The sequence below is a fragment of the Eubalaena glacialis genome, chromosome 11 (assembly GCF_028564815.1).
Source record: "Eubalaena glacialis isolate mEubGla1 chromosome 11, mEubGla1.1.hap2.+ XY, whole genome shotgun sequence".
Classification (NCBI taxonomy): Eukaryota; Metazoa; Chordata; class Mammalia; order Artiodactyla; family Balaenidae; genus Eubalaena; species Eubalaena glacialis.
Window position 1 is genome coordinate 64,416,986 of NC_083726.1, and position 12,581 is coordinate 64,429,566.

Consider the following 12,581-nt stretch of genomic DNA (forward strand, 5'->3'; position numbering starts at 1 on the left):
GCACAACACTAAATCAACTATACTTCAATTAAAAAATAAATAAATAAAAGGAATATACTGGCTTGGGTGTACTCTCTATATAGGTACTTTGCATATATATAAGTTCTTGCAAAGTAGACTTTGCAAGAACAGTCTACTTGTAGTCTAAGATGCTAACTAAGGATTCTGAAGGGCAAAACAAGACAGAAAAAGAACTAATTCACAAATACGAGATGATAATAACTAAAGTAAAATTTCAGTTTACCAGTTACACTTAGGGCAAGAGTGGGAAAAATAAATGAGATGCTTCAAACTGCTTTACAAAGTCATTTTCACTTTCAGGATTATGAAGCAGAAAATTAGATCACACCCCTTGTCATCACCTGGTCAATTCTGCACATTTGATCAAAGTTGTAACATACATCAAGAGCACCAACATTCTGAACGATACCTGCGGATTGCGACAGTCATGGCTTCGGCAGAAGTAGCACACGGACAGATGGCCTCAGGTTTCAGACCATGGCTTTGGAACAGACTCAGGAAGGCATCACAGGATGACACAGACCCTGAGGAGTTGAAACGGATCAACTTAAAAGCCGAAAATATGAGTTTCATTATTGCAGGAAACTGGTAAAGAACAGAAAGCCGACACATCTGGACATCATCAATTCCATGCAAATATTTTACTGTGCCTGTGAAATGGTTGATAGGTTTCAAGGACAAACAAATGCTCATCTAGCCCATGAAAGGTCAGTGACACTATTGAAAATTACAACTTAAAATAAGGCTGCTCCTACCAAACTGCCCAATCAATAGCAGAGATGCACTGCAGGCAACAGGTAGCCAGTTTGGAAGCAAGCAACTCTTCCTTAAGTAACTACTGCAGTTTAGCCAGTGCATTACTAATACTCTGGCTTAGTTCCATCCTGTTCATGTATTCTCTGACTTGTTTCTTATTAAGGTCAGTCCCAGGTCTGTGTTTTATATCAAGATGATCATTGTGACTACTGACAAAAATCCACTGATGACAAAGAACACAGTAGTATCTAATGCTTTACCTGATTCTACCCTGTGGAGCCTCAAGATGTTTATGCTTGTCAGGAAAAGCAGGCAACACGGTAAGATCTCTAAAAGCTTTTACAAACTCCTTAGATTTGGTGACAGGGAATTTACATAAAGTCCAGACACTTGGCTATATCAAGTTACCTTCTCATAGCTCTTTTTAGTTACATGATAGAGAAAGGACCTAAATGAGTGAGCATGGAGTGGTTTTAAAAGCTTACAGATCCATCAAATGATGAATGACTATATAAAATGTAGTATATCTATACAAGAGAATATTATATGGCAATATAAAGGAATAAAGTACAGACACAGGCTACAACATGGAGGGACCTTGAAAACATGCTAAGTGAAAGGAGCCGGTCACAAAGGACCACATATAGCATGACTACATTTATGTGAAATGTCCAGAATAGATAAACATATAGAGACAGGGAGTAGATTAGCAGTTGCCTAGGGCTAGGAGACAGACGATGGGAAATGGGGAGTGACTGCTAATGGGTATGGGGTTTCTTTTGGGATGATGATGTTCTAAATTCAGGTCAATGGTGATAGTTGTACAACTAACTCTGTGAATATACTGAAACCACTGAACTGTACTTTATTTTTTTTTAATTTTTTAAAAGATTTTTTTTGATGCTGACCATTTTTAAAGTCTTTATTGAATTTGCTACAATATTGCTTCTGTTGTTTTATGTTTTACTTTTTTGGCCAGGAGGCATGTGGGATCTTAGCTCCCCGACCAGGGATCGAACCCACACCCCCTGCATTGGAAGGCAAATTCTTAACCACTAGACTGCCAGGGAAGTCCCCCATGGAAGGGTACTTTAAATGGGCAAGTTTTATGGTATGTGAATTATCTCTCAATACAGATATTAAAAAAAAATGCTTACAGAAAGGGGATGAAAACCTCAGACTACCAAAGGAAAGGATATTCCCAGACTGACACTCTAGAAATACTCACAGGGATTAGCTCCGTCAGTCACAATCAACATGCGGAGGGAGCTCAAGCTCACATCTCTCTGGTCCCGATGTGCCATCATAGCCCAGTGCAAGTCTCGGCATTTTACTAAAGCAACCTTGGCTATAAATGCAAAAGAGATAAAGTCAATACACACATGTTAAATTTGGTAGGTATTAATATATTATAATAAAAACATTTTTACTTATTTTAGGAGTCATGATTTTCACTTAGAGAAAATAAAAAAGGTTTCAAAGAAATTGTGCCAGGTGCTCTGAGGCAGCGGCGACTGACTGGACACACGACTGCCTTGCTCACTGTGACCTGCAGGCAGGCCTCGTATCCTAGCCAAGGAAGCTTCGAACACCAAAGCACCCAATAAATCTAATTCAGGGCCCAGACTCAGGGACAATTCTTAAGAATGGACATCAACTGAGATGAACTAGACAACATATCTAATTTTTTAATAACCAAACTCTAAAATCTGTCAAGGCACCAAGGCATAGAATTATGTCTCTAGAAGAGCAATTTGAAAATCCCTGAAATTGCAAACAGTCACACAATCAAAGCTTAGATGCTGTGCGTAACTACCTTTGTGGGCATGTACTCTTTGGACCCAAGAGAGAGGGCAAGTCTTCATAACAGAGTAGGGTACACTAATTGTATGCATCTTATTCATTACATTCTGAAAAGCAAAGAAAGATAAAAAGTAATCAATACCTAATACATACTTAGCATTTTAAAACTGAACTGATATTTTGTTAACAATTTTAACCATACAATACTCAAACACATGCTCTTTGAAAAAAATTGAAAATATTAACTATAAGGTTGAAGCCTCCTTTGCTACCTATTCTCAAACCCGGTTCCCTTCTTTCCTCCTCAGAGATAATCATTGTTATGAATCTTCCATGGATCCTTCCAGTCTTTTTTCCATGTATTTACATATATATTCATCCCCAGAGAAACATAAAAGTATTTTTAACATAAAAGGCATCACACTATACATATATCTACAACTTGCTTTTTTTTCACTTAAATTGTTCCAGAGCTAAATCTATGTACATCAGTATAAGAGATCTATACAATTTTTTTGACCTGCTGCATAGTATTCTACAGTATGACTGTACCACAATTTATTTGGGCATTTCCCTATTATTGACAATTTTTTTTTGCAATTACAAACAATGTTTCAAGGAACATATTTATACTCATTTCCCTGGCACGTGTGTAAGTGTTTCTCTAGGGTAGGTACAGAAAATTTGTACTGCTGAGTCATAGGATGTGTGCTTTTACCACTGAACAGATAACTGCCAAACTGCTCTCCAACCCTCTAAGTGCTTTCATCATGTTTATGCTTGCCACATACCACAAAGGGCTGGGTCTTACACAGCAAGAAATCAACGTTTCCCTGTCGTTTACCGGAGATCCTGCCCAGACCTGTTAGGTGTTTGCGTAGATAAAGCTGAGGAACCTGAGGGGGTCATGCAATCTGGTGTCTCTCCTGCCACCCAAACCGAACATACCCAGGACCCCCTGTCCCCAAAGAGACCCAGCCTGACAGAGTAGTTAAGTCTTGGTACTTAGACTAGCCATTTTGTTCACCACCCAAGTGGCCCAACGATACCAAAATACCACTGTAAACCTCTTTCTCCTCCCTCCCCCAAGTTTCTAGCTATGGTGACAAACTTTTGGATTTCAGGGAAGGAATGGTGTGTATAACTAATTCTTCACACGTGTCCCTATCTTGCTCTGTGTAGCAGAGAGAGAAGATTCCCTCTAACTCCTTACAAGGGTTTCTTAACCGCTGATAAAAAATACAAAATGGGAAGGACTTTAGAAAAGAGCTAGAAAGCATGTATGCTCAAGGAATAAGGGTTTTTTTAAAAAATAATTTGAGGGGTCCTGGGAGAAAAGGGAAACCGCTCCTCTTCCCCATGCTTCATTTCCTACTCTTTCTCTGACTCCTGCAATGTGTGACGAGATATTCTCAAAGGTCCTTTCAACTGCAGGATACTGTATCTCTTCTCTCTCCCCTCCTAATCAGCACACTCCATATGTAGCTTTTCCCACTTGAAATGTCCCCCCTCCTACTTCCACCCCCCCAAATATCTCTATATGGCTACATCTTACCCATTTTTTAGTCCAACTCAACTGTCACCTCTTCCATAAAAATTGAGACCACAGCTGGGAGGAAGTCACCTTTTTCTAACTCCCTTAGGATGGTACCTGTTCCTCTGTTATGGAAAGCAGTCTCATCTACCTTGTTATTCTACTCTTTCATTGCAGCATGGACTCATTCAAGACATTTTGTCCAATGGAAAGGTTAGATATTATTAAACACAGTTGCAAAGTTCCAGATATATTTAAGTAATCTTTTCTTCAGAAAAGAGAAGAGGTGACTCTCATAGTTTTTTGAAAATTATAAATAAACATATAGCCATTTGTAGAACTTTTTAAGCTTTGGGTCCTCATAGCAGATCTTTAAAAGATTTTTGATCCTAAGTTCTCCTACATACTATTATGTGAAAGATACGCCCAACCACACAATGAAGAAAAAACAGAATTACATTCTCCTTTTAAAAAATTACCATTCGTACACAAAATCAAATTCCCCTGGAAAATACTACTGATCTTTTAGGGGCTTAAATTTCAAACAAGCACTGAGTGATGCTATGGTTACATAGCACACACAGTGACCTGAATCATAAGTACAATTTACACTAAAGGCCTTGATTCTGTGTAGCTTACCGCAAACATGCCATGCCACAGCCCAGCATCCTTCTTAAAGTCTAACACATTTACTACTGTTTCCCCTAAAATAGAAAAAAATAGGAAAAAACACAAGGAAATCATCTTTAGTGTTAAGTAGCAAAATTATGTCACTTGCCTCTATTAAACAACTGATTTGGTACTTTTAAAGAAACCACTAAAAGTTCTCAGGGTCTTCTAATTACTTGAGGGTCCCCTCAAATTGGCTGGGGGACTGATCACAGGGTGACGTGGTCACAGAAGAAACAATGAGTTTGGAATTCCTTGACTTTGGCACTGTCTTCGAGATAATAATTTTTTCCTAATTATATAAGGAACACATGTTTGTTTTAGAAACTTTGGAAGTTTCACAAGCATATGTAAAAAATTATACTTCCTAGAGAAAACAAAAAATGTTGGTGTATGTATATATCTATATATTATATCTACATACATGCACATATATTCTAAGCTTATATACTTATAATGCTTACATAGAGATAGATACTTGACTAACAAAATTGGCACATACTGCTCTGTATCTAATTTGTTTCCACTTAATGATATACTGAAACAATCTTTAATATTCAAGAACATGAGTTTTAATACCTCAGCGTATAACCCATTATATGAATGTATTATATAATAATCAACTGCATTTGTTGGCATTTTGATTGATTTCATTACACACACGCACATATATATTTTCAACCAGACAAGAATGCAGCTCTATAATGCTGCTATAATGAGCATGTATTAACTTGTTTCATTCTATGAAAGGAAAATAAAACACTAAAAAAATTAATATTGTGAAGAACATTCTCAGGGAAATAGTCATTACACAATATATATCAACATATCTAAAGTCCAACAACCCAGAATACATTTTTGTGTTTTAATTTGTGTTTTTTAGTAGCAGAATTTCTTTGACTCTAACTCCATACAGCTGGTGGCAGCTCTAACGCAAGGGGAGATGGAGGTACCTGACATTCCGCAGCTAATAAGCACATGGTTTTAATTAGTTTTCTATTTCTGCACTCTAGAAATCATGCTTTACATATTTGGTTTGCCCAGAATTTTAGTTCCTTTAAATTACAGCATATTTGTGAAAAAGAAGCAAGCAAGCCAAGAATGTGTCTTAGAGCATTTCCCTCTGAATGCGGTCATTAACTGGAGGCCGGTCACCGAGCACGCTGCTCGTAGTCACACAGATCTGAGCTCACAGTGCAGGCAGTCACGGGGTGAAGTCTGACCTTCAGAATAATTGCAGGCCTGGGACAGAGCTTGGCAGTGACACAGCATTGCAAGGCGGGACACTGTAACTCCCATGACACTCCCTTCTTTGCTTGTTTTATACTAGGAAAAAAAACACAAAAACAAAAACACAAGAAACAACAAAATGGGTTATTTCAAACGACAAAACTAGAATCCAAAAACGAAACCCCAAAAAGCCATGACGATGGGCTGAATTTAACGTTTCATATAAATATCTGAGGCTATGCACTTGGGCCCCAAACTCTAATTACACAAAGATAGGACTGGGTAATGTCAAAGCTCAACAAATGTATGTGTGAAAAATTCTTAAAAGTTTAATTAGTTGTCAGTGTGAAGTGGCTGCTAAAGAAGCTAAAACAAACATGTGACTTCAGCTGGGTTAACAGAAGCACAGTATCAAATACACGGCAAGAGCAAGCGCTAAAGGTGTGGAAGCTGTGGTCCCTGTCTATCAGCAGCTCCCGGCTGGGAGGGGAGACTGGGAAATGGCCTATTCACTCCTCCAAATCAATCAACTATAATTTCGCTTTTACCTCGATGCTCCATTCAAGTTGCTTTTTACCAAGATCAGTCACGTTTTTATTGTTAAATCAAAAGCACACATTGCATACGGTACTTTATCAGACCTTTCTGCAATATCTGACACCTCCTTTCTTGACACTTTCTCCTTCCTTGGCTTTTGTGATACTCCTCTTTCCTATTCAATATTCTCTCTCTCTTTCCTTTCCCTCCACTTTCTCTGCCCATCCCTTGAATGTTGGCATTCCCTGAACGTTCTGTCCTTCCTCTTCTCTTTTCACTTTAATTCATCAGGGTACCACATTCCTGAGGACTCCCAATTCTCTACTTCCAGCCCAGACCTCTCTCCAGAGATCCAGACTCAGTGGGTCAACCCTTCCCCTCGAATGACCCGTAGTCCTGTGAAACGCAGCCAACACCACCCCTCTACCTTTCGCCCATGAAAACTTTTCTTGCTGTACTTCCTATCTTAGTGAAGGATGCCATCCATCATCTATCCAGTTGCCCAAGTCAGAAACCCAAGTGTCTTTCTTGCCTCCACCCTCTCCAGAGTTAGTCACTAAGTCCTGCCTCTTCTATTTCTTACTGTATCTCAATTCCATCCAACCACTTTTCTCCATCCCCATCACCATGAACTTGGGCTCACCTGGATAACTATAAAAGCTCCCCGTTTCCCTTCTTAACCCCACCAAACAGATAAATCTTTTAACAACATATTTATTATTATCACTCTTCTGCTGACAACCCTTTAAAAGCTCCTTATTACTCACAGGATACTTGAAACTCACTAGCAATGTCCTGTGGGTAATAAGAGGGTCCCAAGTGAAAACTGCAAGTTAATTCAGAATAGCAGAAGCTTAGAAATGTAGAGGACAGTAGTTCTACATGAGGTCAGAGAGCTAAGCAGGGGCCACATAATGAAGGGCACTTCACCTTTTAGGAAGAACCAATAAAGAAGACTGAAAAGGAGTGGTGAGCTGAGTAGTCAGGGAAGCGAGTGAGCAGTTTTAAGGGGGATGAAGGGGTGAACCATGTCATCACTGGGAGATGATATGGATTGAGAGCTAAATTTGGTATTTTATTCGCCTGTTTACTTGTCATTTAAATGTACCCAGATCCCTTCCATCTTTAAAAGCAATCCTCCTTCTATCCAACATCACCACGTTACCTCAAAGCTACTGCCCACTCTCTTCCCTTTTATAGCCAAAGTTATCACTACAGGGCTCAAGTTGGGTGGATTTTTTCCCCAAACTTTTTTTAAAATTTATGGATGTTTATTCATTAATTTAGCACAGTTGGTGAGCATTTACTAATATGTCTCAAGCAAGATGCAGCGTACTCAAGGGCATAGCTTTTAGAGTGAAACAGATATGAGTTTGAGTCCCAGAGTCAACTTTGAGTCAACGTTTTAGACAAACCTTTGGTTGGTTACTCAAGTTAAAGTCTTAGTCTCCTCAGTTACCAAGCAGGTTTAATAACAGCCCCCCTACCTCACAGGGTACTTGTGAGGACTGACTGAGATAATGCATATAAAGCACTTGGCCTGGGCTTCCCTGGTGGTGCAGTGGTTTAGAATCCGCCTGCCAATGCAGGGGATACAGGTTGGAGCCCTGGTCCGGGAAGATTCCACATGCGGAGCAACTAAGCCCCGTGAGCCACAACTACTGAGCCCGTGTGCTGCAACTACTGAAGCCTGCGTGCCGAGAGCCCATGCTCCGCAACAAGAGAAGCCACCGCAATGAGAAGCCCGCGCACTGCAACAAAGAGTAGCCCCCGCTCGCCGCAACTAGAGAAAGCCCGCGCGCAGCAATGAAGACCCAACACAGCCAAAAATAAATTAAAAAAAAAAAAATAAAGCACTTGGCCTGGTGCCTGGTATGCAGTAGGACTTAATCCCTCAACTGAATTATGTTATCAATCAGTCAAGTTCCTACACTAACCTTCAATACCAAACCCTCTAGCCATCTGTTTCTTCTTGCTCTTTATCTGTTAAATTTGTTCTTTTCAAGCACAGCTATTTGTCCTCCTCATTTCTCCAGTCTCTTGCTTCCCATCACCCCCCCACCACTCCCATCCCCAAAGCAGCAGAAAAATATCTCTGCCAGTAAAGCATTTCTTAAACCTCTGAACTTCTCTAAGTCTTTTGTAACTTTCCTATATGACAAGGATCAATTTCTTTGTTGTCTTTCTCTTGAATATATATTTATGTTCAAAATAATTAGAATAGAAGGGCCACTATAAGGCATTTTACAAGCCAAAAGATGGAAATCTAACAAACCAGGAGGATCTACTAACATTAAAACTACAAAAAGTTAGTTTTAAATTTTGTGGGACAGCAATTGAAGCCAAAGGAAAAGCCAGAATGTACGTCCTAGTCTCAGGACTTACCTCAATGTATGCTGGTTCTGTACCAGCAGGTGAGATGTGGGGTTGCCAGTCTTTAGGTGGCTTTGAAAGGTACTTGGAATCTGTTACAACCCATTTGAGCCGGGGCCAACCTAAATCAAACCCAAAATAAAAATTGAATTGCCTAAGCCATCAGGAAAGGAGTTCACAATGAATTGGTCATTTTAAATATCAAGAGACCAAATCAAGGTCATTTTATAATCAGTAAAATATCTTTATTCGTGTTTAGTGATAAATCACCAGACAATTATACCTTCTTTCAAAAGTACAATCGTTCCACATGCTAATTCCAGGCCTTGACATTACCTCAACAACTGGGAGGTCCATTTGGCAGTGGAAGTCCACTGAGGTTAGTGGTCTATCCTCTGTCTCTACATGTAGCATTTAGCTTTAGTGAACAGAGTGGTAGCTTTTCCAACCATCAGCATAAAGGTTAAGGGTGTGGGCTGTGGAATCAGACAGATTTGGGTTCAAATCGCTGCTCTGCCATATATTAGCTGTGACTTTGGGCAACTTACTTAACCTCTTTGTGTCTCAGTTTCCTCACCTGTAAAACGGGGATAATAATGGTACCTACTTCATAAGATTGTGAGAATTAAATAAGAAAATATATGTTAAGTACTTAGCTATTATTAAATTAAAACACTAATTAAAGCACTCAGCTTTAATTTTTAACTGATAATTCAGGTACAAATATTACTAACCTTTAAACTGTACAATTTCTCCACTCTGGGTTTTTGGCAATCCCTTTAGACAAACTTCACTGGTAAGAGCTAAGGCAATACCACAGCTTCCCAGCAAGAAGCCAATCTGCTGCCCTCCAGCATCCTGTGGAGAAAAGATAATGAGCAAGGTAGGGGAGTGAACGTGAGCATACTCAAGCCCAAAACCTGACACTTCGTAACACTCTGGCACTTGTGTGACACATTCATGGAACCCCCTGATATCTGGCAATTGTCAAAATCCAGTGACAATATGTTCTTCCAAATAATTTCTACAACACAATGATTTCCTGAGTGCAAATCACATTTTATTAATCTGACATTGCTAACGATGAATTCCACCAGCCAAATGTGACCATTTTAGTTAATGGTCAGCAACACTCCTCTTTTAGATTAATCTCAGGAAATGAAATAAAAGTGAACATGGTTAAGCTGTCTTGACCTAGCCATACCCCCAAATCCAAAAGCAAAGCAATTCAGGTCAGAACAAAATAAATAATGTAAATGGACACCAAATGTCCAAATTTACAATGAAAGTGAATGGATGGTTATATCCAAGTCCATATACTCCTTATTATTCTATTTTAAAGGAGGTAGATTTAAGCCTTACAGCAATAGCCGAGGAAAAAACCAAAAGAGATAGCCTAAAGCATTTCCATTAAAATTTCATCTTAAAAGTATCATTATGAAACCACATAAACACTGCCAACTTAATAATGTAAGAGCAACCCTATGATTTCCTGACCAATCTAAAGATACTATACCCATCAACCAGAGTTTCAGGCATGCTACCAATTTTTTTATTCCTTTCAGAAAATAATTTTTTTCTCATAAATCCATAGTCTCCACCATATTTGTCTTCACCATCAACTCCCAATAATAAACTGCACGAGAAAATTAGGGTCAAACAGCTCATGGAGAAATCATTCAGTTAAACTTTGACATCTGCCACATATGCTTATTTTAGTAGGACGGATGTGTGGTCAAAGTAAATTCTGTACCCCAGAGTAGTAACACAACATCACTGCATCGCCCTTCGACTTAATGGAGGCCCTAGATGTTATGATACAGTTAAGGGAAATCCCTTCGCAGAAAGGTTTCACCTATTGCAAATGTGGATTATCTGTAGTCTCTGAAGCAAGAGTGGTACTTTTTTTTTTGATGTGGACCATTTTTAAAGTCTTTACTGAATTTGTTACAATATCGTTTCTGTTTTATGTTTTGTTTTTTTGGCCCCGAGGCATGTGGGACCTTAGCTCCCCGACCAGGGATCAAACCCACACCCCCTGCACTGGAAGGCGAAATCTTAACCAGTGCACCACCAGGGAAGTCCCGAGAGTGGTACTTTTTTTGTTGTTGTTGGCTGTACCACGTGGCTTGTGGGTTCCTCAACCAGGGATTGAACCCGGGTCCACGGCACTGAAAGCCCGAGTCTTAACCACTGGACCGCCAGGGAATTCCCGAGTGGTACTCTCTATAAATGGTAATCGTCGAAAAGTCAAGTATGTCCCCATAACTTTTAAGTGATATATAATACTAGAAAAATTCTATCTTGGTTGAAAACAGGTTATTTTCATGAAACTTATAAATATTCATAAATAAATTTTCTACAACTTTCATGTTTTTAGAAAGTGAAGCTAAGTACTTAAGAAAATGGTCAGACTATTTTTTAATGTTGTAACTGAGTCAACTGATCCAAGAACCCAATGCCTGCCATGTCGCATCAGGCTACACTTCTCTTAAATTTAGCAATGTTACCTTTCTGGTAAGAGGTACCTCTATAGGCACTGGAATCACTTCGGCCAGGAGACATCCATAAAAAGCCACCATAAACATGACTGGATCATTGTTGGGGTAAACCAGGGCTACCTATAATACATAATGACATTCAATACAGAGGAATAAGAGGAGACTAACGCTTTCAATGCCACTAAGTGATAGATTTATATATGACATTTATCATGAACACAATACATCAAACTATTTAATGGCCTAAAGAAAATTAAGTTATTGAGAAGGATGCACAAATCTAAAAAGATCTCTGTCATTCCCATGATTATACTAGGCACAATTCAGGCACTATATAATGCAATTCATCATCATCACCATAAGAATTTTTCATTTAATTCTATTGGTGATTTAGCAGTAAACAACTCACCTTCAGTAGTAAGTTAATTACTTAGAAAACCTAAGGCAATTTACTTTAGTGCAGGGCTAAAGCAATAAAATTAATGTGATGGATCTCTCTAGATAGACTAACATATTAAAGAATAAGCCTTATATCTCTCAGAGAGAACCTACAAGAATTGATGGACTCAATTACCACTTTAGGGCAAACCTAAGGTTTCTTACTTTTTAACAAATTCATTGCATTAATCCTTACTCACTTAACCAACAATGTAAGTATACTAGCAAGAAGGCATTTGGTAATAGGTATAAGCAATACTGGCAGAAACCATTATGAATATAAAGTTAATTCATTTACAAAAGATAAACAGTGAAACCTCCATAATATGTTCAAACCTGTGATCTCACCTGTAATGCATCAGAGATAACTGACCCTTCCTAATTTCCTCAAGGAATGCAAAAACACAGAAGTCACGATTGTTGTGGAGTTGGTTACTTGGCTTGCATATTCACAGATTAACATTTGAAACTTAATTATGTCACTGAACTTTTGTTTTTCCCTTTCCTTCTCTCACTTACAAATTCTCTTAACTCACTCCCAAGATAAGTTCAGTTCTGAACCTTCTAGAGTTCTAAAAAAAATACTAAATCCACAAGACATTTAAACAACCCATTTCCTTTCTGCACACAAGTGTCCATGTTGTTAGGAAGACACGAAATTACCTTCTTAGGGTTCAGTGAAGATTATGATACACTCACAAGTCATACTTAAAAGTAAA

At 38.7% G+C, this 12,581-nt stretch overlaps 1 protein-coding gene across 3 annotated transcripts in view; it reads right to left on the reverse strand.

Moving 5' to 3' along the window:
* DIP2B (disco interacting protein 2 homolog B) overlaps positions 1-12,581 on the reverse strand; it is a 227,997-nt gene that overhangs the window by 40,869 nt on the left and 174,547 nt on the right. For all 3 annotated transcript variants that reach the window (XM_061205791.1, XM_061205790.1, XM_061205789.1), the window contains 8 exons: positions 11,434-11,544; positions 9,658-9,781; positions 8,936-9,045; positions 6,007-6,109; positions 4,754-4,818; positions 2,594-2,687; positions 2,006-2,125; positions 431-545 (listed from right to left, as the gene is read on the reverse strand). In XM_061205791.1, the coding sequence (XP_061061774.1) occupies positions 431-545; positions 2,006-2,125; positions 2,594-2,687; positions 4,754-4,818; positions 6,007-6,109; positions 8,936-9,045; positions 9,658-9,781; positions 11,434-11,544 (842 nt within the window). The remainder of the gene's footprint in view (positions 1-430; positions 546-2,005; positions 2,126-2,593; positions 2,688-4,753; positions 4,819-6,006; positions 6,110-8,935; positions 9,046-9,657; positions 9,782-11,433; positions 11,545-12,581) is intronic.